Source organism: Canis lupus, chromosome 23, assembly GCF_048164855.1.
Source record: "Canis lupus baileyi chromosome 23, mCanLup2.hap1, whole genome shotgun sequence".
Taxonomy (NCBI): domain Eukaryota; kingdom Metazoa; phylum Chordata; class Mammalia; order Carnivora; family Canidae; genus Canis; species Canis lupus.
This window is the reverse complement of record NC_132860.1, coordinates 29,418,300-29,443,205: the sequence shown is the minus strand read 5'-3', so window position 1 is coordinate 29,443,205 and position 24,906 is coordinate 29,418,300. Positions and strand designations below refer to the sequence as shown.

At 38.9% G+C, this 24,906-nt stretch overlaps 1 protein-coding gene across 3 annotated transcripts; it reads left to right on the top strand.

Annotated features, from left to right (window-relative positions):
• Positions 1–760: 760 nt before the first annotated feature.
• On the top strand, positions 761–23,913 carry THAP12 (THAP domain containing 12). Of its 3 annotated transcripts, none has more exons than XM_072794702.1 (5): positions 761–976; positions 11,442–11,562; positions 14,953–15,060; positions 19,446–19,482; positions 20,984–23,913. In XM_072794702.1, exons 1-5 carry the CDS (start codon positions 888–890, stop codon positions 22,915–22,917), a joined length of 2,289 nt encoding a protein of 762 aa, XP_072650803.1. In that variant the 5' UTR covers positions 761–887; the 3' UTR covers positions 22,918–23,913. The 3 variants fall into 3 exon arrangements, with proteins under 3 accessions (XP_072650803.1, XP_072650804.1, XP_072650805.1); XM_072794704.1 differs by lacking the exon at positions 761–976 and adding an exon at positions 2,854–2,871; XM_072794703.1 differs by lacking the exon at positions 14,953–15,060 and having other exon boundaries at positions 762–976.
• Positions 23,914–24,906: the final 993 nt, after the last annotated feature.

Below are 24,906 nucleotides of genomic sequence, written 5' to 3'. Positions count from 1 at the left end.
GAAGAGTAATTGCTTCCCTGAGTTTTCGCCCCTCAGCTTCCGGGCGAGGCTGGGGAGACCCGTCCTGAGAAACTAATGGGGCCAAGGAGTAGCTGCAAAGCTGGCGGAAATACAATCTCCCGCACGTCTCTGTTCAACTTGCGCACGCAGGTCTGCGGAGAGTGTGCAAATCAAGTCAGCAAGGTCTTCCCTGATCCCGCGGCCCTTCAGCGCCTACGGCGATTTCTGCAACAGAGGCCTAAGTGGTGGCAACGGAAGCAAGCAAGGAGAGAGACGCCGGTGATACTCCGCGCAAGCTCTCCCCAGACCTGCAGAAACCCGCGCACGCCAAACCTACCGAAGGTACCGGGGGCTCGGCCGCTCCGGAGTCCCAGGAGACACGCCCGCATGCGCAGTGTCCACTCCTCGCGGGGTAGGCTGCGCGCAGGCGCACTGCGGCAGCCGCGCCAGGCCCAGCCTCCGCCTCGCCACACCCGGGCCGGCGCGCTTCTTTGCGCGTGCCCGCCTGTGGAGAAGTCGGCGGAAAGGAGGGGCGGGGGAGGAAGGCTGAGGGAAGAGAGGGCACCCCCGGGCGCCAGGGTGCATTGTGGGAAGGAGGCGGCAGCGTCCCGGGCGGGCGGGAGGTGCACCAGCGGCAGCTGCGGCGGCGGCGGCGGTAAATCCTCCCGGCCGCTCACAGCACTGTGGAGCCGCGTCCCCAGCCCGGCCTCGGACCGCGGCGCCCCTCCTGCCCCTCGCGGCTTCTCGCCCGCCGCCCCTCCCCCCGGCGCGCCGGCCTGGCCGAGCCGGCCGGCCGGCCTGGCTCCCCTCCCCGGCCCCGACGGGCGGGCGGGCTGCCCTGAGGAGGCGGGGAGGGGAGGGCTGGGCCGGCCGGCGGGTGGGCGACGATGCCGAACTTCTGCGCTGCCCCCAACTGCACGAGGAAGAGCACGCAGTCGGACCTGGCCTTCTTCAGGTTCCCGCGGGACCCGGCCAGGTACGCGGCGGGCGCGGAGCCGGCAGCCCCGGGCCCACCCCCGAGGCGCGCGCTGCCAGCCGCCGGCTGCGGGGCTGCGGGGCTGCGGGGGGAGTGGGCCGCGGTCGTCGACCCCGGCTTCGGCCCGAGGGGGGCCACAGGCCTTGCGCCGCGGGCCGGTGGGCGCCCGGGGCCCTCGGAGCACGTGCGCCGGCGGGGGCTCGGCGCGGCGGGCACCACCCGAACCAAGGGGCAGCTGGGGCGGCGCGCGGGCGAGGTGAGCCGGTTCGCCCCGGGTCGGGTGCTGGTGACCTCGGGCGGGCCGCTCCGCTCTCTAGGCTTCAGTTTCCTCAGCTGTCAAAAGAGGGACTTGGATTCTGTGATCGGGGCCACCGGGGCCCTTCCCTCTCCTTGCTGCCACCTCTGCAACAGGGTTGCTTTTTTAGTCTGGTCACCTTTGATCTCGTCAAGTCACAGTTAACTTCCTACAGCGGACTTGATGTTCCTGGTTCAAATTATGGCTCTGACCGTTATTCATTGTCTCACTTGGTTAACGGGGGGGGGGGGTGGATAACGGAGGGTAGGGTGGGAATTGATACTGAGCCCTCTTCTTTGAGAGGGAACCCACACGCTCTGACTTATTTTTAAAGAGTGACAGAGTAGGGACTGCGGGAAGTCTGAAGAATTTTCCTCGGTCTTGTTGATTCGTTCGTTTCAAACCAGTACTGACTGTGTGCACACACTAGTGTTAGGTGTCAGAAATTCAGACGTGAATTGAGACAGAGTTGCTGCCTGCAGAGAGCTCACAGTCTGTTGAGACAGATGTAGAAGGCGATTGTAATATAGCATCCTATATTCCACAAATTTTTTTTAGTTTCACAAATATTTATTGGAGGCCTACTATACGCTAGGCATTGCTCTAAGCACTAGTGCACAGATGAACAAATTAAAGTACCTGCTCCTGAAGTTTATATCCTAGTGGAGGAAGACAGACAAATATGTATATACAGTATGTCATGTGGTAAATACTATGGAAAAAAGGCAAATGTTGCAGGCTGGAGGAATAAGGAGTAGCAGGGGAGGCACAATTGCTATTTTAAATAGGGTGATCAGAGAAGGCCCCACTAAGGTGAATTTGAGCAAAAACCAGAAGTCGTTGAGCGGGCCAACCATGGAGATATCTAGGGGAAACGTGTTCCAGTCTGTGGAAACAGTAAATGGGAAGTCAAGGCATGCATGTTACAGGTACAGCCAGAAGTCCATGGACGGTGGAGCTGGTTTAAGGAAGGAAGGGAGAAGGGAAAAAATGAGACCAGAAAAGCGTGTGTTTATTCGTATGGTAGGGGCAAATTGTGTAGGACATTGTAGGCCGTGCAAAGCACTGTGGCCTTTATTCTCAGTGAGACACAAAGTCATACAAGGGTTTAGAGCAGACTGACTATATTTATTTTTTAAAAGATTTTATTCATTTATTCATGAGAGACAGAGAGAGAGAGAGAGAGAGGCAGAGACACAGGCAGAGGGAGACGCAGGCTCCATGCAGGGAGCCCGATGTGGGACTCAATCCCAGGTCTCCAGGATTCTGCCCTGGGCTGAAGGCAGCACTAAACTGCTGAGCCACCCTGGCTCAATAAAATCTTTTTTTTTTTTTTTTTTTTTTTAAGGCAATTGCAGTAATCCAGGTTAGTAGAGGAGGAGGTGGTAAACTTCTGTTTGAGATACTTTTTTTAAAAAAAGATTTTATTTATTTATTCATGACAGAGAGAGAGGCAGAGACACAAGCAGAGGGAGAAACAGGCTCCATACAAGGATCCTGATGTGGGACTCGATCCTGGGACTCCAGGATCACACCCTGAGCCAAAGGCAGACGCTCAACCGCTGAGCCACCCAGGCGCCCCTTGAGATATGTTTTGAAGGTGAAGCCAACAGGATTTGTTAATGGTTTAGATGTAAGTTGTAAGAAAAAGGGAAGTCCAGAATGACTCAAGATTTTTTAGCTTGAGCCTTTGTTCCTGAGCTTTGGAAGACTGGGAGGAGCAGATTTGGTGGAGACATGTTAAAAATTTGGTTTGGGACGTGAAGTTTGAGGGGCTTGAACTAAAACCATAAAAAGATGGGAATTTAGAGACATTCAGACTAGATTGTAAATATGGATGTTCTCAGATTATAAAGGACATCTAAAGTCATGCTCTGGGGTAAATAAAACAGTGTATGTCTGGTGATTGAGCCCTGAGGCATTCCTGGTGTTTAAAGTTCAGGGAGGTGAGGAAGAGCTAGCTCAGAAGAGTGAGGAATAGCTGTTGGATTCTGTAGGAGCAGAGAAGGTGAGCACCTGAATCTGACTGGGCCTTAACCCTTTAAGCATAATCTTCTTTTTACCCAAATTTTAGCCCAAGGGCAGTCTTGAGAGTATATTTCACTTGCATAATGAGGACAACATTAGTTGATTCTGGACCACAGGTCATTTGTGTTGATAAATTATAGTGAATACTCTTTTCATTACACTTTTTAGAGGGGGAGTATGGCCAATAGGGGTGTACAGTCTCAAATTTGGAAGGAGTTTTTAGATCTAGTGCAGTCTGTCCCCTTTGAGAATCTAACATAAGGACGTTACTTGAGAAAAGACAGAGACACAATTTTGCATTCCACTATCAAGGTATTTACAGACCCTTTAGGGGCCCTCTGCATTCCTGATAGGGCCTTTGCTGAAACACCTCTAATGACTATTCTGTTTTGTGAAGGGACACTTCAAGATTTGGACAGCTTTGGCTGTTGTTTCTTCCTTGTATTAAGTGGAAATATGCCTCCCTATAAATTATGCTTTGGAGGTCCTAGTTTTGTTCCTACAGTCACACTGAGCAAATCTGTTCTATTTTCTATGTCAGAGTCCTTTGAATACTTTAAGACCAAATTATGAACTTCTATTTTTAACTCTTTTAAACATCTTTATTGAGGTATAATTCACATATCATACAATTCACCCATTTAGAATGTATATTTAGTGCACTTTAATATACATTATTACAGTATTATTGTATATTCAGTATATATTGCATTAAACATTTTGGTAAAACATATAACATAAAATTTGCCATTATACCATTTTTAAATATGTAATTCATTGGCATTAGTTACATTCACAATGTTGTACAGCCATCACCACTATCCATTTCTAAAGCTTTTTCATTACCCCAAGCAAAAACTGTAACCATTAAGCAGTAACTCCTTCCCTCCCCCCGACCCTGTCCCACCTACTTTCAGTCTCCATGAATTTGTGTGTTCTGTGTACTTCATGTAAATGGAATCATACAATTGTCCTTTATGTCTGGTTTGTTTTAGTTAATGTAATATTTTCAGGATCCTAACTTTTTATCCAAACCAAATCTTCTCCAACTAAGGATTTCAAATTCTTTTGTATTTTATAGTTTCTTCTTTACTGTGCCCAGAGTTAAGTATAAGAAAGTAGTTGTTTTCAGAAGTGTGTATTAAATTAATAACAGCATTTTTAGGGTTATTAATTATATTTTTTTTCTGTAAATGAGTTGTAGGGAAGGTTGATAAAAGATGACATTGCCAATCTGTTCTTGAAAAGTTAACTACTGTTAAAACTAAAAATAAAGATAAATATATTTAATGCTATTAAATAGTACACTTTTTGTTATATTTATAAATGCATGGACACTTTTATGAACAGCTATTTGAAGTAATTTAAAATAAAGGGCACAGTGTGGAATTTCAAAATATGCTATCTATTATTGGTTTAGAAAAAGTGGCATTAATGTGCTATTTACCTTTTTAAATTAATGTTATGGTTTTCTTTTAATTGAGGTACACTTGACACACAATGTTGAATATTAGTTTCAGGCATGCAATGTAGTGATTCAGTACGTCTTTACATTATGCTATGCTCACCAAAAGTGTAGCTACCATCTGTCACCATACAGTGCTTTTGCAGTACCAATTGACCAAATTCCCTATGCTATGCCTTTTATCTATTATTTTTTTAAAAGATTTTATTTATTTATTCATGAGAGACACGGAGAGAGAGAGAGGCACAGGCAGAGGGAGAAGCAGGCTCTTTGCAGAGAGAGAGAGAGAGACACAGGAAGAGGGAGAAGCAGGTTCCTTGCAGGGAGCCTGGCATGGGACTCGATCCTGGGTCTCCAGGATCACGCCCTGGGCTGAAGGTGGCGCTAAACCACTAAGCCACTCGGGCTGCCCAAAGATTTTATTTATTTATTCATGAGAGACACGGAGAGAGAGAGAGGCAGAGACACAGGCAGAGAGAGAAGCAGGCTCCATGCAGGGAGCCCAATGCAGGACTCCATCCCAGGACTCCAGGATCACGCCCTGGACTAAAGGCAGGTGCAAAACTGCTGAGCCACTCAGGCATTTCCCCCCTTTAAAAACAAAACAAGGGATCCCTGGGTGGCGCAGCGGTTTGGCGCCTGCCTTTGGCCCAGGGCGCGATCCTGGAGACCCGGGATCGAATCCCACGTCGGGCTCCCGGTGCATGGAGCCTGCTTCTCCCTCTGCCTGTGTCTCTGCCTCTCTCTCTCTCTGTGTGACTATCATAAATAAAAAAATTAAAAAAAAAAATGTGAAAAGAAAAAAACCTGCCTAAATCTGGATGGCCCCAGGATGGTCTGACTGATCTCAAGGCCTGGGGATAGCTCATGGTGGAGCTCATCCCCAGATGAAGTGAGGTACAAGTAGAGCTAAAGAATTGCTCCTATTAGGGTAAGTTGGACAATTGAAGCCCTCTTCTTCCTTCTCAGGTTATTAGTTCTAACTCATTCCTGAGGTAGTAAGGTGTTCTAAGATTCTTTTGGCAGTTTAATCAAAGTTAACTGAGAATTAATGTACTCTGCCTTGTAAAATGTAAAAGTGGGTTTGGGGGCACTTGTGACCCTTCTAAGGAGTCTACGAGGTAAAAACTATTTCATGATAACTCTGACATTATTTGCTTTTTTGTATTCATTCTTTCAGGAGTGTGCACTGGAGTTTCTGAGAGCTCCATAACATGGTAACATCATTGCTCTGATTAAGTTGTCTGGTGTATTTTCTAAAATTCTCTAAGTTTGATTATATACATGCCAGTGTTTGGTAGACATTTTCTCAGAAATGAATGAAAGCCTGCTACTTCAAGGGAAAATTGACATTCAAGCAAAAATTAGAATTTTGAAAAACTCATATGCACCACTTTGAGCTTGACAACTCTCTTAAGACTTTCCTGATGGAATTGATGGTGATATTGATAAATGTGACTTCTTAAATTGCATAATGGTGATTTGCATAACTGACTGAACTAATATTTTCCAAATTGACCAATTCATAATTTTACAAACACATGCACAAATAAAAGCTCTATTCCGAGTGTAAGATACACCAATGAATTTCAGTGTAATAGAGTGAAAAAGTTTATTGGTCTGGTTTCAAATTCCACTTCGCAATTCATCTTTAAGTAACCAACACTTGTGGAGTTTTGGTGTCGTATTAAAGAAGAATATCCATAGTAATTTGGGTAAGAGAGAAATATTGTAATTACTTTTTAAACTGCATAGCAGCTTAAGGCCAGATTTTCTTCATATACTCTAACCAAAGCCACATATGGCAACAGATTAAATACAAAAGCAGGTATGAGAATCTAGCAATCTTCTCTTTAAGTTAGACATTAAAAAGATTTGCAGAGGTAGAAAACAGTTCCATTCTTTTCACTAAATGTTTCTTATTTTGGAAAATGCATAAATTTTCACTAAAATATTATCTATGTTAACATATAATGGGATTGTGATTTTTAATGAATTAATAAACATTTTTTAAATGTACTTGGTTTTAATTGCTATAAGGATAAATACTGTTAAATAAAAGCTCTTTGGGTCCTCAATAAGAGTGTAAAGAGAGTGTGAAGTTTGAGAATCATCTCTATAAAATATGATCTTAAAGTGCTTTCATATCTCATTTAATCCTGTAGCCAATGCTGTGAGTTGCAATAATATTTCTTAGAGAATACTTCATATTCTATATGCCAGGCACTGTTCTGCATATCTTATTTACATTATTTCATTTAATCTTCACAATAGGTTTTGTGATAGTCTGTGCTTTCAGATGACAATTAACTAATGTGGTCAAAGTCCCACAGAAATACCTAAACCCCAAGAATAGGGTAAAATATGTAGTATTACCCAAACTTTTTGACCATGAAACTTTATTTCATTTTAATGGAACAGTTGACCACTGTTCCTTGAAATATGTTTTTGGAAATGCTGCAAGTAGGAAACCATCAAAGGGAAAAATAAAAAACAATGGAGTACTGAAAGGGTGATTAAGATGAGGATAGAAAGTGACCATTGGATTTGGTCAGATGGAAGTCATTCATAATCTTGAGCAGTTTCAGTGGAAAAGAGATAAAGCAGAAGCCTCCTTGGAATTGATGAAAGAATGTGAGATAAGAAAATGGAGACAGTTGGATAGAACTGGACAGTGGATAGAACTGGAGGGTATTATGCCGAGTGAAATAAGTCAATCGGAGAAGGACCAACATTGTATGAAAAATAGTGAAAGGGATTAAAGGGGAAAGGAGAGTGGGAAATATCAGAGAGGATGACAGAACATGAGAGACTCCTAACTCTGGGAAACGAACAAGGGGCAGTGGAAGGGGAGGTGGATGAGGGGATGGGGTGACTGGGTGATGGGCACTGAGGGGGGCACTTGATGGGATGAGCACTGGGTGTTATATGTTGGCGAATCGAACTCCAATTAAAAAAATACACACAAAAAAGAAAATGGAGATAATGTGAAAAATAGCTAGTTTTGCTATGCAGAGAATCCAGGTTAACAGAATTTTTTAGATAGGAGATATTAGGCGTTTTTATACTGATGGTAATAATATAGTAGGATAAATAAAGGATGTTGAGAGACCATATACAGAGAGGAAAGGGAATCCTTCCTGTGTGTGCATGTATACATACTCATATACATATGTATACACATCTGAATCAGGAAGTTTCCTTCAAGAAATAACATTTGAATTAAGATCTGAAGGTTGATCTTTGCATAGGCTTTCCTTAGCAAAGGAAGCAAGAAAAAAAGAGGATACTAGGCTGAATAAACAGCATAGAAGATAGAAGTGATTGCAGTGACTTCATGAAACTGAAGTATGGCATGTAAAGGGGCAAAGGGACTAGAAGGGTGGTTTGATATGAAGATCGAAGGGTAGACAAGGTCCAAATTGTTCAGGATCTTATGACAGGCGAGGAATTATTTCTTAGAGTTGTGAGAAGAGTTGTGAGAGTTGTGAGAAGCTACCAAAGGACCGTAAGTGGGCAAAACATTCTGAAATTAGCTTTTTAAAACATTTACTCCTCAGCATGGAAAAGGGGCTAGTAGGGAAGGGCCAAGACCAGTTTGGAAGTTAGAAGGATTCAGAGAGTCATTTCATTCTGCTAAGAGGAAAGGTTACAGAGTCTGGGGTATAGGGCACAGAACAATGACAGGGAGAGCTAGGAAAGGGGAGACAGTGGTCAGTTTGAGAGATAATTATGTATGTACTTAAAAGCATTCCCTTCATATAAAAGGCATCATAGATGTACTCCTGGCTCATTTTACTCAGCATTATGTTTGTGAGAGCTAGCTAGTTCATTCATTCCCATTCCCAAGAGTGCCACTTTCTCATCAACATTTGGTATTCTCTCTTTTACATTGTAATCATTCTTGAAGGTATGTAGTAATATTTTGTTATGGTTTTAATTAGTACTTCCCTGATGACTAATGAGATTGAGCCCTTTTTTTTCATGAACTTTTTTTCATGTGTATTGTCCATCTGGATAACCTTTTTATTGTAAGTTGCTTGATCACATCTGAGGCCCATTTTTATACTGGATTGTCTGATTTATTTGCTAATGAGACATAGCCAATACGTATCCAAAACATGTATTTAGGATATGAGTCTATTGTTGGATATATGTATTGCAGATACATTCTTCCATTTTGTAGGTTGCTATTTCACTCTTCAATGGCTACTTTTAATGGAGAAAAGTTACAAACTTCAAAGTAGTGAAATTAATTCATCTTTTGCTTTAGAGTTTGCGCTTTCTGTTGCCTTCTTTAAAATATCTTTGTCTATGCCAACATAATGGAGTTAGTCTCCTGTGTTATTTTTAGAAGCTTATTATTTTACTTTCCATAGATCTATAGTGCACTTGGTATTTTTGTGCATATGTTGTGAAAGTAGGAGTCAAGATTAATTTTTTTTCATATGGCCGTCAAATTGACTTAGCACTATTTATTGAAAAAAACTTTTGTCCTCACTGCTGCACAGTGCTACCTTTGTCTTAAGTATCCTCAGCTCTCCATTTTGTTTCATTATTTTATCCTGTGCCAATACCACACTGTCTTACTAAACTTTATATTATAAGTCTTAATATTTGATAGTGTAAGTCTTTCAACTTTTTTTGCCCCAAGATTATATAGACTATTCTTGGCCTTTTGAATTTCTGTATAAAAAGTTTTAGAATTATCTTGTCATTTCTCTCTCTCTCTCTCTCTCTCTCTCTCACACACACACACACACACACACACACACACAAACTTTTTGGGATTTTGATTGAATGAGTAAATCAATTTGAGGAGAATTGATATATTTAGAATTTAGTATACCAGTTCATGAACTTGTATATCTCTCCATTTATTTAAGTTATTTAAAATGTTTTTCAGTTAGAGGGTTTTGCACATCTTTCACTAGATTTACTTCTAGGTATTTGATATGAAGACATAGATGTGTAGTTATTTGGGCTTTATTTGAGAGTGAGTGAGCAAGTGCAAGAGTGAGCTTGAGAGCATGAGCAGGGGGAGGAGCAGAAGGAGAAGCAGGCTCCCCACCTACCCTGGAGCCCGATGGAGAGCTGGAACCCAGGACCCTGGGATCATGACCTTAGCTCAGGGCAGATGCTTAACAGATTGAGCCATCCAGGTGCCCCTGCCCAATCTATTCTTGATTGAATCTGAATGCTTTTGGTATCAGAAAGCTGTCTCCACTTAGTTTAGACATAACACATAACACAGACAGTAGTATTCTGTATGGAAGGTGTTCAGAGATCTAAGAATTAAAAGCCAAACTTAGCTGTAGCAGTATGGCCAGTTATTTTATAGTGAGACAGACAGTTTCTGTACCAAATATTTGGATGTTGAAACATGAAATGCTTATGAAATCATATTGCACAACTGTATGAAAACATTAAAATATGGACATTTGATATCATTACTGTGCAGTAATACTTCTTGGTTGAATGAAATGCTGTACAATTTAGGTGTGGTTTTAATTTCAGTTAGATAATCATTTCACCATGGTTTTACGTATTGAGAGTGGAGAGAATTAAGTATCAGAGTGTATGTGTGTGGAAGAGTAAACTGTGATATTGAGACATAATATACTATGATGTGATTATAACGTGGATGTCTTCAAATTTGTGACTTGTGACAATTTTTATTCCTAGAACTTTGAGGAATGAAGGAAAGATCTAGTTGTAAACTTTAGCAAATTAACATTTCTGTGCCTTCATTTCTTTATCTGCATAAGGGGAATAATGTACCCCTGTTGGAAAGGACTTAGAATGGTGTCTGGTTCATACTAAGTGTTTAGTACACATTATCCTCGTTGTCATTATTGTTTTTCTGCAGATATGTAAACACCAAGAGGGCATGGACTTTGTTTTATTCACTATCTTCAACACCTGTTACTAAGTTGTATAGGTACAATTCCTGCAGCCATGGAGCTTGCAATCTAGTCTGTACATATTGTAGATAATAAATCATGTTCATAATAAGGCAGATGAACACAAGCATCATGCTCCTATAGGAAACTAATGAGGGATCCCTGGGTGGCTCAGTGGTTTAGTGCCTGCCTTTGGCCCAGAGTGTGATCCTGAGGTCCCTGGATCAAGTCCCACATCGGGCTCCAAAACATGGAGCCTGTTTCTCCCTTTGCCTGTGTCTCTGCCTCTTTCTCTCTGTCTCTCTCATGAATAAATAAAATCTTTTTTTTTTTTAAAGGAAACTCTAATGATTTATAGAACATCTGTTTACTGATTTTTTTTTGCAATGACTTGTTTTATATCCTTGTTTAAGTTGAAATCCTGAAGGGAATGTTAGGCTGTGGGTCTCATGGTTCTGCAACTTTTTGCTTGAACTACTGATAATTGAGTCCTTTTTTGGTGCTAAGATGTCCTGGGAATTGAAAGACTCGGGTTTAAATTCTAGTTTTACTGCTGATTTTGTGCATGACTGAGCAAGTTACTTCTTAATCTTGTCTATAATTGAATGTACTGAATGATTTTCTAGCTCTCATTTTGTTATCAATCAGCTTCTCCAAATTATATTCTGCAAGGAGAGGGGAGCAGGAATCCATTGCCTGGAATATATATTTGTCTTATAGCTGAATATAAATGTTGAGCTCATATTTCATAATTGCATTTTGATTTATTTATAGATGCCAGAAATGGGTGGAGAATTGTAGGAGAGCAGATTTAGAAGATAAAACACCTGATCAACTAAATAAACATTATCGATTATGTGCCAAACACTTTGAGACCTCTATGATCTGTAGAACTGTAAGTAATAGAAGAGCTTCGATTCTTTGTTTTCTATCTCAGTATCTGTTTGGAAATTGTAAAACTTTATTAATGTTTGAATGTATCCTTGCACCCCACCACTTTTTTTTTTCCACCACTTTTTTTTTTTAATGAAGACAAATTTGGAACTGAATAGTATCTATTTTGTTCTTCAAAACCTGGGATTCTTTTTTTAACCCCCGTTTCTGATGCCCTATTCCTACTCACCAGGGGTTGCCATTTTTACATTTCTTATTCAGCCTTCAGAGAATTTTGGATGATTATTAAAGTGTTTAAGGTAGAGTTTGTTTTTACTTGGAGCAGCTTCTCCAGAGCTTTTTTTATAAGTGAAATCTTCATTGAGAAATGGAGCTTTTTGTTTTCATGTTTTCATGTGTACTGTTAGAATCAACCCTTAATTTTTATGTGCAAGTTACAACAAGAAGCAAATCATATAATTAATATGAAAAAAATTTTCCATCAATAATTTGCAATTTCATTTCAAAACCTGGATCTCTAGCCTTACTGCTGTCAACTATGTGAGTTTGGCCAAGTCACTTTCCCTTTCTGGGCCCCAGATACTAATAAGGATATTAAACGAGGTAATTCCTGAGATCTAACATTTTTAACCCTCTGTGATTCTGTTATTGCTGTGACTTAGAGGAGACACAAATAAGGCAGATTTGATTGAAATAAAGCAGATCTGAAACACTTTAGAAACTAGTTAGGAAGACAGTTTTGTTAAATAATATATTCTTGTTTAGGTATAACTGATGTATCATCTCAGATATTGAGATAGACATAAACTTGATTTGAAGATACACTATATATTGTTATGCAGCAATGTATTTTGATATTTTTTTCAGATACATTTTGCAGAGGCATCAGAAAACTAAAGAATGATTGGGTTATTTTATTTCTCAAAATTAATTGAAGCAGATACTTGTGAAGTCATTGGGAGGTGAGCCAATTCCGGTTCAACAGTTTAATCACAAATATTTGAGGGATATTTTTGCCTTGCTGTGTAAGAGGGTAATAATAATCAACCAAAATAAGGGATTTCTTGTATTTAAAAGGCAAACTACTTTTATGTTCTTGACATTAAGTAAAAATATCCCAAATTATTATTTTAAAATACAAGCCATATACATTTTTATTTTAGTAATAGATATAGTCTCTTAAATAGATAATTCCAGTAAGATTAATGTGAGAAATATAAAATTATAGTTTACTCATATTCATGTTTAGTCAGAGCATAGGACAGAAAGAAGAGCTGTTTTTTTAAATCTCCACGTTTCTTCAGTCTTGAATAAATTAACACAAATACGAGAAAATGTTCTTTCTACACGTGTAGAACTTCTTCATGTAGTAGTAAATTTTTTTTTTTACTGCTATTGCTGGCTTATATGATATCTATATCCAAATGTCTGAGAGTTTTGGCTTCATTAGTTTGCTGTTGAAGGTCTCATCAGTAGACATTCATAGTTAGTTCAACCAAAGCCTAATAGAATCTTTGATGGTAGAGTAACATCACTGCTTTATGCTCAAACTTCAGTTCAGCAGTTAAAGATTAAATCTTGATACTGAGTTAAAACGATCATGCACATAAACTGAATATAGTTCTTTTTGGCATATAAACTTATAAGTAAATATTTATGAAAAGCAACATGTTTAAATTCATGTTCTATCTTTTGGTTTGTGATAGCTTTGCTTTTTATATAGCAAATTAATTTGATTTGAATTTAAGAAATTCATTGGGAACATTTTATCCCTCCTCTCCTTGTTGAATAATTGGTAAGATATCAAGAGTTGACTGTGTATGTTGTGACATTTGCTAAATGGGGAAGATGAGATGTTTGGGATATAGTATAGTTTTTGCTCCCTTCAGTGGTTGTATGCCTAATCAATCTCCGATTCAAATTTCATAGTAGACTCAGGATGCTTGGACTTCCAGACTCAGCACTGGAAGCTGAGTGTCATTAAGAAATAGATTTTTTTTTAAAAAGTTGTTTTCTTCTTTGTGTTTTCTGTGAGGTGTGGGGTTGAACTAGAAAATATTGAATCTGAATAGAAGTACTTCCCAAATGTGTTTAGCAACTCTTTAGATAAGACCCGCGATAGTGTGTTCCCTTTAGTTATATATGTTTCTTCATATCATCCTAACCTTCCTTTCCTGGGTGAAAAAACATAGGAGTTGTTATTTTTGTTTGGCATATGAACATGCTTTAATAGTCAGCTTTGAAACAATCACTGCTCCAGAGAAAGCTTTTTAAAAAGAATGTTTTGTCTTTGTCAATGCAGACATGTGAAGAAATTAAGGGCACTGTTTCTTTGCACTCGCTGGGGGGAATGTATGCAGTTACTCATCTGTTGCTCTTCCTGTTAATAAACCTCTTGTCCCTATCTGACCTCTGGGTTGGCTGTTGAAGACTGTCAACATCTAAGTATGCATCCAGCTTCTGGCCAGGTTGGATTAGGTTAACAGGAATTAGAATAGAGAATGGTCATCCTTCAGTGATAAAAACATTAGAATTAGAAATACCTAGTTCGATGTTTGCAAAAGTCCGATTATGCATATCATGATATAAATGGATTCAAGTGGCATGAGAATCAATTTTTATCTTGGGAGTTTTACAGTATGTGTTAAAAATATAAGTAACTCATCAAAATCATTTTATAGTTTAATGCTAACTTAAAAATGAGTAGATTATGTAAAAGTGCGGGTGATGGTATGCAAGCATTATCATTAGCATGTGAATAATTTCATTTTGGGAAATACTGGTCTGGTTCAATACTTGAATTTTATTCAGAAGAGGAAACTGAGGTCCAAAAAGGGAAAAAAGTATTCAGCCAGGATCTCCTAGTGAGTAACTGGTAGAGTTTGGACTAGTTCCTAGGTCTCCTGTGTCCCACTCAGTCCAATATTATTTCACTGTACCTTGATGCTTCTTAGTAATAATAGTGAAAGTAGAGTGAACAGCAGGTAAAGAAGAAAAGAATTATTAAGAACACATAAAGATAGATTGATAAACTTTTGTGTCTGCTGTAGATTTGGTGGCTCATGGAAGGGCAGAACAGATGGAGTTGCTGGGAGGATGAATTAGAAGTATATATGCAAAATGCAAATACATTTAATTTTCTGTGCCTACCATCAATTCCATTCCTTAATTTAAAATAGTAAGATTACCAGAAGGGCAAAAATGCAAAAAAAAAAAAAAAAAAAAGAGTTAGAAATAATAAGCTTATCTAGACTGACATCATCATTCTATAAGTCTCTACACTTTAGAGCTAGAGTTGAAGGAGTACAGGGAAGTCATTAACATAGCATTTTCTTTACGTGTAATATATTTTTGCAGACTGTCTCTGAATTAACACATTTTTCTTTTTCAGAGTCCTTATAGGACAGTTCTTCGTGATAATGCAATACCAACAATATTTGATCTTACCAGTCATTTGAACAATCCACATAGTAGACACAGAAAACGAATAAAAGAATTGGTATGTCAATGTGCTTTTGGCTTTCCCAATTCCTGTAATACTATGAAATCAAATATAGAGGCACTAATGTTAAATTGAACCCAAGTTACTCTCTATTTCAAAGGTAACACGGGAGGTGAATGCTGTGGTTATTGAAGTAGCATGGATGTAAGATGATTAGTTTAGTATTTAAATTGGAAAATCTTTCTCAAATTTAGCCTGTTGATACTCATTGACTTGGGCCAAAGTGTGCTGTCAGCATGAAACCACTAGTACAATTCCTTTCCTGGGGAGGAAAAAAAAAATAACAAAAAACACTACCTTTTCTTTTGTAGTAAGGAAAGTGGAGCTGAGGGATATTTCCAGAATTCAGCACAAAGGGATAAAGAAAGGGAAAGTATAAAAGTTAAGACGTGGATACTTTTACCTAAAGGGAACAGTTCTATCACTATTAAGTACTGGCAGGGTTAGAAAAAGCTTTTAAATCTCTGTATATGACATCATTTATGCATGTTTTTATATTCCTTTGATACTCTTTAGTTGTAATGATTGAAACCTACCTGTATTTTGTTGATGTTAGGTGAACAACATTAAATTACTGAGACTCCTTAGTCTGTGACATTCTGTCATCGTTGCCACCATCAAGACCCTTATTTTTCTTCCCCTTCCCACTATTCCCATTCCCATTTCCTCTCCTCCTTTTGGTATCCATGCTAATGTATTTAATATTTGTCATTTCAGTCTATCTACTGTGTGCTTTCTTAAGACAACATTTATCTAATTTTCTCATCTTTTCTGTTACTATATTTACCTTTCATATTTAGATCTTTGATCCATTTATAGTTTGTATGTCTTTATTACCATAGCTTTATAATAAGTAAGATTACTTTCAAATATAGTGATTTAATAACTGTTCTTTTTCAAAGTTGTCTTAGCTATTTGTGGACCTTATTCTTCCAGAGGAATTTGAGAATTCTTTTGTCAAGTTATAGAAATTGTATGGGGATTTTCATCATGAATGCTTTGAATTACCATTTTTGCAATATTTTTTTTTCCATTTTTGCAATATTAATTAGTTCTATCCATAAACAAGAAAACAGCTATCAGGTAATAACAGTCATTGACAAAACTGAATATTCATTCTTTGAAAACATGATTAAAATACTTTTAGAGGCACCTGGGTGTTTCAGTGGGTTAAGTGTCTGCCTACAGTAGGTCATGACTGGAGGGTCCTGGGAATCACTGCTCAGTGGGGAGTCTGTTCCTCCCTCTCCCTTTGTCCCTCTCCCTGCTCGTGCTGACTCTGTCTCAGATAAATAAAATCTTTAAAATAAAATAAAAATATTTTTAGGAGTGTACAAAATCAAAAATCTAAAAAAACTTCAGGATTTTTGCTGCAGTTCTTTAAAAGATAACAATAGGGATGCCTGGGTGGTTCAGTGGTTGAGTGTCTGCCTTCAGCTCAGGGTGTGATCTTGGGGCCCCGGGATGAGTTCCACAGTGGGCTCCCTGCATGGAGCCTATCTATCCCTCTGCCTCTCTCTCTGTATCTCTCATGAATGAACAGATAAATAAATGAGGACAATATGTATATCTTCCTTAAATTACTTCCTAAATTCACTATGGTTATTGTTGGTATAGATTATGCATTCTGGTTGAGATTGTTTCTGGCAATTTTGAAGTCCCCTTTTCATTCATCCTAATAGTTCACCAAGTTTTCTATGTAGTTGATTGTATCATCCTCCAGATTTGCCTCTTCTTCCCGTTCTCATAATTTAAAATTTTCCTGTTGCCTGTGTTACTGTTTAGTCAATCCCCTAATGTGTTGAACAGTCCCAGGAATGTCACAGCTGGTTCATTTGCCTTGTTGCATTAAGTGTGACATTTGTTGATATTGTTAGATAGTTTTATCAAGTTAAAGAGATTTCTTTCATTCTCTTTTAGTCCTAATGTTCAGAATTTTTATCACGACTCATTGAACTTAGAAGCTTTCACTGCATCTGTTGAGTAGAGAAGTTGACTTCTTTTTTAAGGCAGTGAATAACATTGATGGATTTTCTGCTGTTGAATCATCCTTGTGTTCCTGTGATGAACCCTAATTGATTGCAGTATCTCTCTTTGATTTAGTTGGTTAATATTTAAGATTTTGCATTTATAATTTTAAGTGTTGTCCTGTAATTTTCTTTTTGTGTACTCCTCTTATCCAGTTATGATACCAAGATTCTCTTATAAAATTAGTTGGATAACTTTCTTTTTTGTCCTCTCAATTTTTCTAAAAATACTTGTATAAGGTATATACTATCTGCTCTTGAAAGTTAAACCATAAAACCATCAGAAGGCTTGGGGTAGATGAGGGAATGTTTTGATTGCCATTTTGATTTATTTATTGTTTTTCTCTTCTTAAGTTTTATTTATTTTCAAGAGTTTATGAACTGCATGTAGGATTTTGGAATGCTTGGTTTTTTTTTCTGAAACTAAGGTTTTAATAGTGTTTGCAAAGAAATAGTAGTTACTTTTATCAGTGATTGCTGCACTTGTGGGCTATTGTATTGGTTTCTTTTTGATGTAGGAGATTTACTTTTTGCTCTTTTTCTGGCTTCTTGAATGTTCAGCTCATATTTATGTGTATTCAAGGCTCAGTGTGTTTTAGCTGTATCCCACAATCATAGAGAGCTTTCATTGATTAGCCAGGAGTGTTTTATAATTCCCCTAGTTCTTTAACATAGGATTATTTTTGTTTTTAGTTTCCAGGTATTAGTTTATTTTTAAAAACCATATTGTAGGGACGCCTGGGTGGCTTAGCAGTTAAGTGGCTGCTTTTGGCTTGGTGTGAGCCTGGAGTCCTGGGATCAAGTCCCACATCGGGCTCCCTGCATGGAGCCTGCTTCTCCCTCTGCCTGTGTCTCTACCTCTCTCTCTCTCTCTGGGTCTCTCATGAATAAATAAATATAATCTTAAAAAATATATATTGTTTTTTTTTTTTTTTTTTTTAAATTTTTATTTATTTATGATAGTCACAGAGAGAGAGAGAGGCAGAGACACAGGCAGAGGGAGAAGCAGGCTCCATGCACCGGGAGCCTGACGTGGGATTCGATCCCGGGTCTCCAGGATCGCGCCCTGGGCCAAAGGCAGGCACTAAACCACTGCGCCACCCAGGGATCCCGAAAAAAATATATATTGTTTTTATTTGGAGTCTTGTTATTAAGTGATACATAGAGGATATATATAGTCTATGTGATACTGATTCTTTTCTACTTTTTACATCTGTTACCGCTATTGAAGTCTGATGCCAGCCCAATTCTTGTTCTTTTTTGAGATGATCTGCTTTTTTCCCTCAAAGTCTTTATTTTTTTCTCTATATTTGACATTTGTGTTAAGTATGTCTAAATGGTTTAATTATCTGGACTCACATCTCTCATATCTTTAAGTTCTGAGAAATCCACAGTTTTTATTTCTTCATGCATTTCTTTCCCTCTGTTTGTTTTTCTGGTATTTCTCATAGATGAGTGCTGACACTCCACAACAGTCTTCCACATCAGCATTCTTAATAATATGTAGTAGGGGTGAGGCGCTGGGCCACTTACCACTCTGTCGCTCTCGTTTCCCTGTATTCTGCCCCAACTCACATGCCTTACTATAGACATACTGTTGCAGGTCCACTATCCTTGCTATTGCAGCTCACACGATTAGGAGGGAATGTTCCAGATTGGCTAGCCTACTGACGTTTCTTGTCAGCAGTATCTTGTTCCCATATTGCCTACCAGGTACCCTGCTAACTCCAGCTGTCACTGGTTTTGCTGCTTCTCTGCCCTAGAATAGTAATGGGGTGGGTTGTGATTTAAGCATTGTGAGGGGTCAGAGGGAGATAAAAGGACACAACTGGAAAGTTCTTCCTCAGTCCTGTAGGACTGTAGGACCCCTGTAGGTATGTACCACTTGGCCCTCTGCTGCTCTGTGCATCCATTTCTTTTCCATACTGGCTCTGTGTTACTCTCTGCTTCCTAGGGATTTCTCATAGCTCTTGTGTTAGGTTCTGGGATCCAACAACTCTCCCCTACATGGCGTGCCCCAGTATTGGATTGAGAGGGACATGATTTGTGACCCTTGGAATGCCCATCTTATACTTTCATGCCTTTTATAACCCAAAATGATGATGATTTAGGTATAAAGTAAGTTAAACAATGTATTCCTTCCCCTCTAGTATTTTATCATGAGCTTGGAGTTATTAGGTAAATTGTAGTTCTGGCTTTTCTGTCATCTCTGTTTAAAGAATGTTTTCTTTAGAAGGAATTTATGCTCTTAAAGGGATTAAATTTGAATCAAGATATGCTTTTTACTTATGAATCTATAGTGATGAATTAGAGTTGTTTTCTTAAAGGTGTTTTTTTTTTTTTCTTATCATTTAGAGTGAAGATGAAATCCGGACACTGAAACAGAAAAAAAGTAAGTGATAGTGTTAATGACTCAACTTCTGAATGCCTTTTAAAAAGGCCTTGACCTGGTAAGAACAAATAAATAAGTTTTATATCCAAAACCTACCGTGAGAATGATGTAAGAGTGTAGTAGGCATTGTCTCATGGTCTAGAATTGTCTGAGACTGAAGTGTTAGTTTAGTTTCTTGATTGAGTGCTATTGTGCCATACACTTTGCTTCTCCCCACTAGGGCTGTGTTCTCAGTGTGGTAGGTTCTCAGTGTGGCACACAGAGTGTCCTAATGTAGAGAAGGGGAGTCCACAGTAACGACAAGAGCAGAATTTTTGTCCACCCAATGTGCGGTGCGTATTAAGTTCTAGATACCTTTTTAAGGAATACATGTTATGGGAACACTTAGCCCCATAGAGGGTAGGAGCCAGAAGTCTTTCTGTAGGTACTGATGTCTGACCTCTGTCACCTGAGAATGAGGACTAGAAGTCATTTTTGTTCTTGTCAGTGGTTACTGTTATTTCTCCTTCTTTGTCTCCTACTACTACTGTGTTGCTATTATTATTACTATCATTAACATAACTGTGTTGTACTAAGTCTTTATTCTAAGTGCTTTACTTAATTGACTTCTCACAGTATGCCTAGAGTAATTACTATTATTTTCCCCCTCTGTTATATGAGGAGACCTGGAGTTGGGCAAAGGAGGAAGAGTATTTTGTGCAGAAGTAGAGTGGTTTGAAGCAGAGTGCCTGATTTGGGCAGTTATACTCACTTTGTTATTGGAACTTCTAATATCCCACGATGTTTAGAAAATGAACCTAAAAGGGACCACAGGCAGGGTCCAGGATTGTGTGTATGACAGTGGGCAGGGCAATGCCTCGGTTTTCCTATCCAAATACAAAGAGATTAGGCTGATAATTCTAGTAGTCAATGTTGCCCTAAAAATTGCCCAAATATACTTTATGTTTTTTTGGCTTGTGTAACTCTTCTCTCCCATATAAAACTGTAGCTTAATTTCACAGAAACTGCATCAGCATGGGCCTTAGAGTCGGACAGGCTTGGATTTGAATTTTACCTTCATCCTTCCAACTACATCTGTGACCTTGGGCAATTATTTACTTTCCTCAATTTGTCACACCTGCCTGTAGAGGTAGTAATGTGATCCATATAAATTGCCAACACTGTGCCTCAATAAATATTAGTTCTCTTTTCTTTTTTCTAAGAGCTCAGACTGTTACTGCTTTGTATATGTTTTATGTGACGTGCCTTGTTAAGCTTATCATTTCTTTATTAACAGCATTTACGTGTAGGACTAAAATATATTTGTATACAGTCTTTGTCTCCTCCACTAGAATGTGTCTTATTTTAACCTCTATATCCAAGTCTGTGATCCAGTATGTGTCTTGTGAATGTTGAATGGATGAGTTTGTGAATTTTAAATATTTAACCAATCAAAAATATAATTTTTTGTTTGTATGTTTCTTCATGAGCCTGTTTATAAAATCAGTTCTCTGTTTTCTAGTTGATGAAACTTCTGAACAGGAACCCAAACATAAAGAAATAAACAACAGCAATGCTCAGAACCCCAGTGCAGAAGAAGGGGGTGAAGAACAGGATGAAGACATTTTACCTTTGACTCTCGAAGAGAAAGAAAACAAAGAATACCTAAAATCTTTATTTGAAATTTTGATTCTTATGGGAAAACAAAACATACCTCTGGATGGGCATGAAACTGATGAAATCCCAGAGGGTCTCTTTACTCCTGATAACTTTCAAGCACTGCTGGAGTGCCGGATAAATTCTGGTGAAGAGGTTCTAAGAAAGCGTTTTGAGACAACAGCAGTTAACACATTGTTCTGCTCAAAAACACAACAGAAACAGATGCTAGAAATCTGTGAGAGCTGCATCCGGGAAGAAACCCTCAGGGAAGTGAGAGACTCTCACTTCTTTTCCATCATCACTGATGATGTAGTGGACATAGCAGGGGAAGAACACTTGCCTGTGTTGGTGAGGTTTGTTGATGAATCTCATAACCTGAGAGAGGAATTTTTGGGCTTCTTGCCTTACGAAGCCGATGCGGAAATTTTGGCTGTGAAATTTCACACTACGATAACCGAGAAGTGGGGGTTAAATATGGAATATTGTCGTGGTCAGGCTTACATCGTATCTAGTGGATTTTCTTCCAAAATGAAAATTGTTGCTTCTAGACTTTTAGAGAAATATCCCCAAGCTGTCTACACACTTTGTTCTTCCTGTGCCTTAAACATGTGGTTGGCAAAATCAGTGCCTGTTGTGGGAGTATCTGTTGCATTAGGAACAATTGAGGAAGTTTGTTCGTTCTTCCATCGATCTCCACAACTGCTTTTGGAGCTTGACAATGTAATTTCTGTCCTTTTTCAGAATAATGAGGAAAAGGGTAAAGAACTGAAGGAAATCTGCCATTCTCAGTGGACAGGCAGGCATGATGCTTTTGAAATTTTAGTGGATCTCCTACAAGCACTTGTTCTATGTTTAGATGGTATAAATAGTGATACAAATATTAGATGGAATAACTATATAGCTGGTCGAGCTTTTGTACTCTGTAGTGCAGTAACAGATTTTGATTTCATTGTTACCATTGTTGTCCTTAAGAATGTTCTATCTTTTACAAGAGCCTTTGGGAAAAATCTCCAGGGGCAAACCTCTGATGTCTTCTTTGCAGCCAGTAGCTTGACTGCAGTGCTGCATTCTCTAAATGAAGTGATGGAAAATATTGAAGTTTATCATGAATTTTGGTTCGAAGAAGCCACAAATTTGGCAACTAAACTAGATATTCAGATGAAACTCCCTGGCAAATTCCGCAGAGCGCAGCAAGGTAACCTGGAATCTCAGCTCACCTCTGAAAGTTACTATAAAGAAACTCTAAGTGTTCCAACAGTGGAACACATTATTCAGGAACTGAAAGATATATTCTCAGAACAGCACCTCAAAGCTCTTAAATGCTTATCTCTTGTACCCTCTGTCATGGGACAGCTCAAATTTAATACATCAGAGGAGCACCATGCTGACATGTACAGAAGTGACCTGCCCAATCCTGACACACTCTCAGCTGAGCTGCATTGCTGGAGAATCAAATGGAAACACAGAGGGAAAGATATAGAGCTTCCATCCACCATTTATGAAGCCCTACATCTACCAGACATCAAGTTTTTTCCTAATGTTTATGCATTGCTCAAAGTCCTATGTATTCTTCCTGTGATGAAGGTTGAGAATGAACGCTATGAAAATGGGCGAAAGCGTCTCAAAGCATACCTGAGGAACACTTTGACAGACCAAAGGTCAAGTAACTTGGCTCTGCTTAACATAAATTTTGATATAAAACATGATCTGGATTTAATGGTAGACACATATATCAAACTCTATACAACTAAGTCAGAGCTTCCTACAGATAACTCAGAAACCATTGAAAATACCTAAGAGACTTTAAAAGTAGGCTTTCTCTTATGTTTGATATTTGGAAAACTCTGTAAGAAATTTGAAACATCTTACAGAAAGAAAAACTGTCAGGTGTATGTAGGCCACTTAATCACTGAATATCTTGACTTATTGACCTCTCATTAAGTACATTAGCCATTGATAATCTGCCTATTTAAAATGGCCCCTGATTGAACTCCTGTGCTTTGGAGACATAACTGTTCTTCCAGAAGATAGCATTGAAAGTGCCACATTACACTTCTACGGGATCTCTGCTAATAGCACTTGGGAATTGTTTTAGTTAAGTCATTTTAGACATAACATTTATTATCACTGGATCCAATTGTCGGGTATTTGAACTATCAGTTCTTAGGAGAAAATAGATTTTGAAGAGGTGTTGGAAGAAGGAGTACATTTTGTAAAATGTTACAATGAAGCTCACGAGTGACCTTTGAATAGTAGGGGTTTTAGTATGTTAAAAATCTATAATGGAGTTAAGGGAGTTACCAGACAGAGAGAAAAGTGAGCTTGCCAAGCAAAGATTTCTGTGTAGATTTTGTCTTTATCAAATGAACTTGAAGGAACAAGTTATACTTAAAGTTTGAATGAGAGAACCTGCCATTGTTCCACATTGGGTTGTTGCTGTTTACATTCCTTTGTTGAGCCTACATCCTCATGAGCTGTTTAGCAAGTATATGTTGAACATCTATGTCTTCGTAAGCTTTTTAGCAGGTGTATGTTGAACACCTCTGTTCATGGTCAAGACAGGATCAGAGGCCATGGATACTGACAACTGATTTGTCTGTTTTCCTCTGTCTTTTTCCATGACTATATCTACTGCCTCGTCTTGATTTATAAACAAAACCTGGAAAACCTACAAAAATAAGTTTTTCGTGGTTATCTAGGAATAATACAGAAAATATTGCTGTTATTTTTGGTGAAGAAAATCAATTTTGTATAGTTTATTTCAACCTAAATAAAATGTGAATTTTGTTTAAAGTTCAGGTACATTATTTTTGGTGAGAGACAAAATGGACTTATGGTAAATTCTTTTTTCAAAAATATCACCTTCACAATTGAAGATAGGTTTTGGAGGGGGGAGCATTTGGTGGAGTGGGTGGTCATATGGTTTACTACTTGGAGTATATAAAAGACAGTTAAGAAATTACTAAATCATAAGGTTTCTCTAACTGATATTTTTAAATGTGTGCTATATGACCCCATTACAGGTTTTCAGGATTTGTATAATTGTTGATGGCTAAAATGTAGATGAATTAATGTAGTTGCAGAGATGTCGTTGAATTATTTTATGTGGGATATGTTAGTGTTAACTTGAGTTTCTGAAGACAGAATGGGGTGCATTTGCAAAGTGCAGGCCTTAATGATAGCCGGCAGTGCGTTTCCCTATCATGGACAAGGCTGGCAGATATGTCAAATCAGGACACATTACCCATGTACATTATAAAAAAGATAACAGAGTTTATCTTATAGCCAGAGCTCTAAGAAGTGCCTCTGTCTTTGGCAGAAAGAACTGATCAGGTTCATGGTGGCAGGATGACAATGAAGGAGACAGAGCTGGCCTTCTAATACCTGCTTCTAGTTCTTAGGACACTTGGGGAGCCTAGGTGGGGGGCTAAGTGGGTTGGGCTTCTGAGTTGAGCAACCGACTCTTGAGTTGAGCGACCGACTCTTGATGTCAGCTCAGGTCTTGATGTCAGAGTCATGAATTTAAGCCCTACATTGAACTCTGTGCTGGGCATGGAATCTACTGGAAAAAAAAAAAATGGTGTGACCTTGGTAGATTATTTAACCTAGGTATGTTTCCTCAGCTATAAAAAACCCCACTTATGGTTGTGCTGTGAAAGGGTAGATAATTCATCATCGATTACCTATGACTGCTTAACAACATCCCAAAACTTAGTGACTTAAAAAATATTTATCATTTCTCAGTTTTGTGGCTTGGTTCTTTTTCTAGTCTCATGTGGGCACTCT

What these genes read in the sequence shown, in the direction of transcription:
- THAP12 (XM_072794702.1), top strand. Translation starts at nt 888, where the DNA reads ATGCCGAACTTCTGCGCTGCCCCCAACTGCACGAGGAAGAGCACGCAG. An exon ending in CCTCTATGATCTGTAGAACT is followed by an intron (nt 11,563 to 14,952) that starts GTAAGTAATAGA and finishes TTTCTTTTTCAG; the next exon opens with AGTCCTTATAGGACAGTTCT. An exon ending in GACACTGAAACAGAAAAAAA is followed by an intron (nt 19,483 to 20,983) that starts GTAAGTGATAGT and finishes TCTGTTTTCTAG; the next exon opens with TTGATGAAACTTCTGAACAG.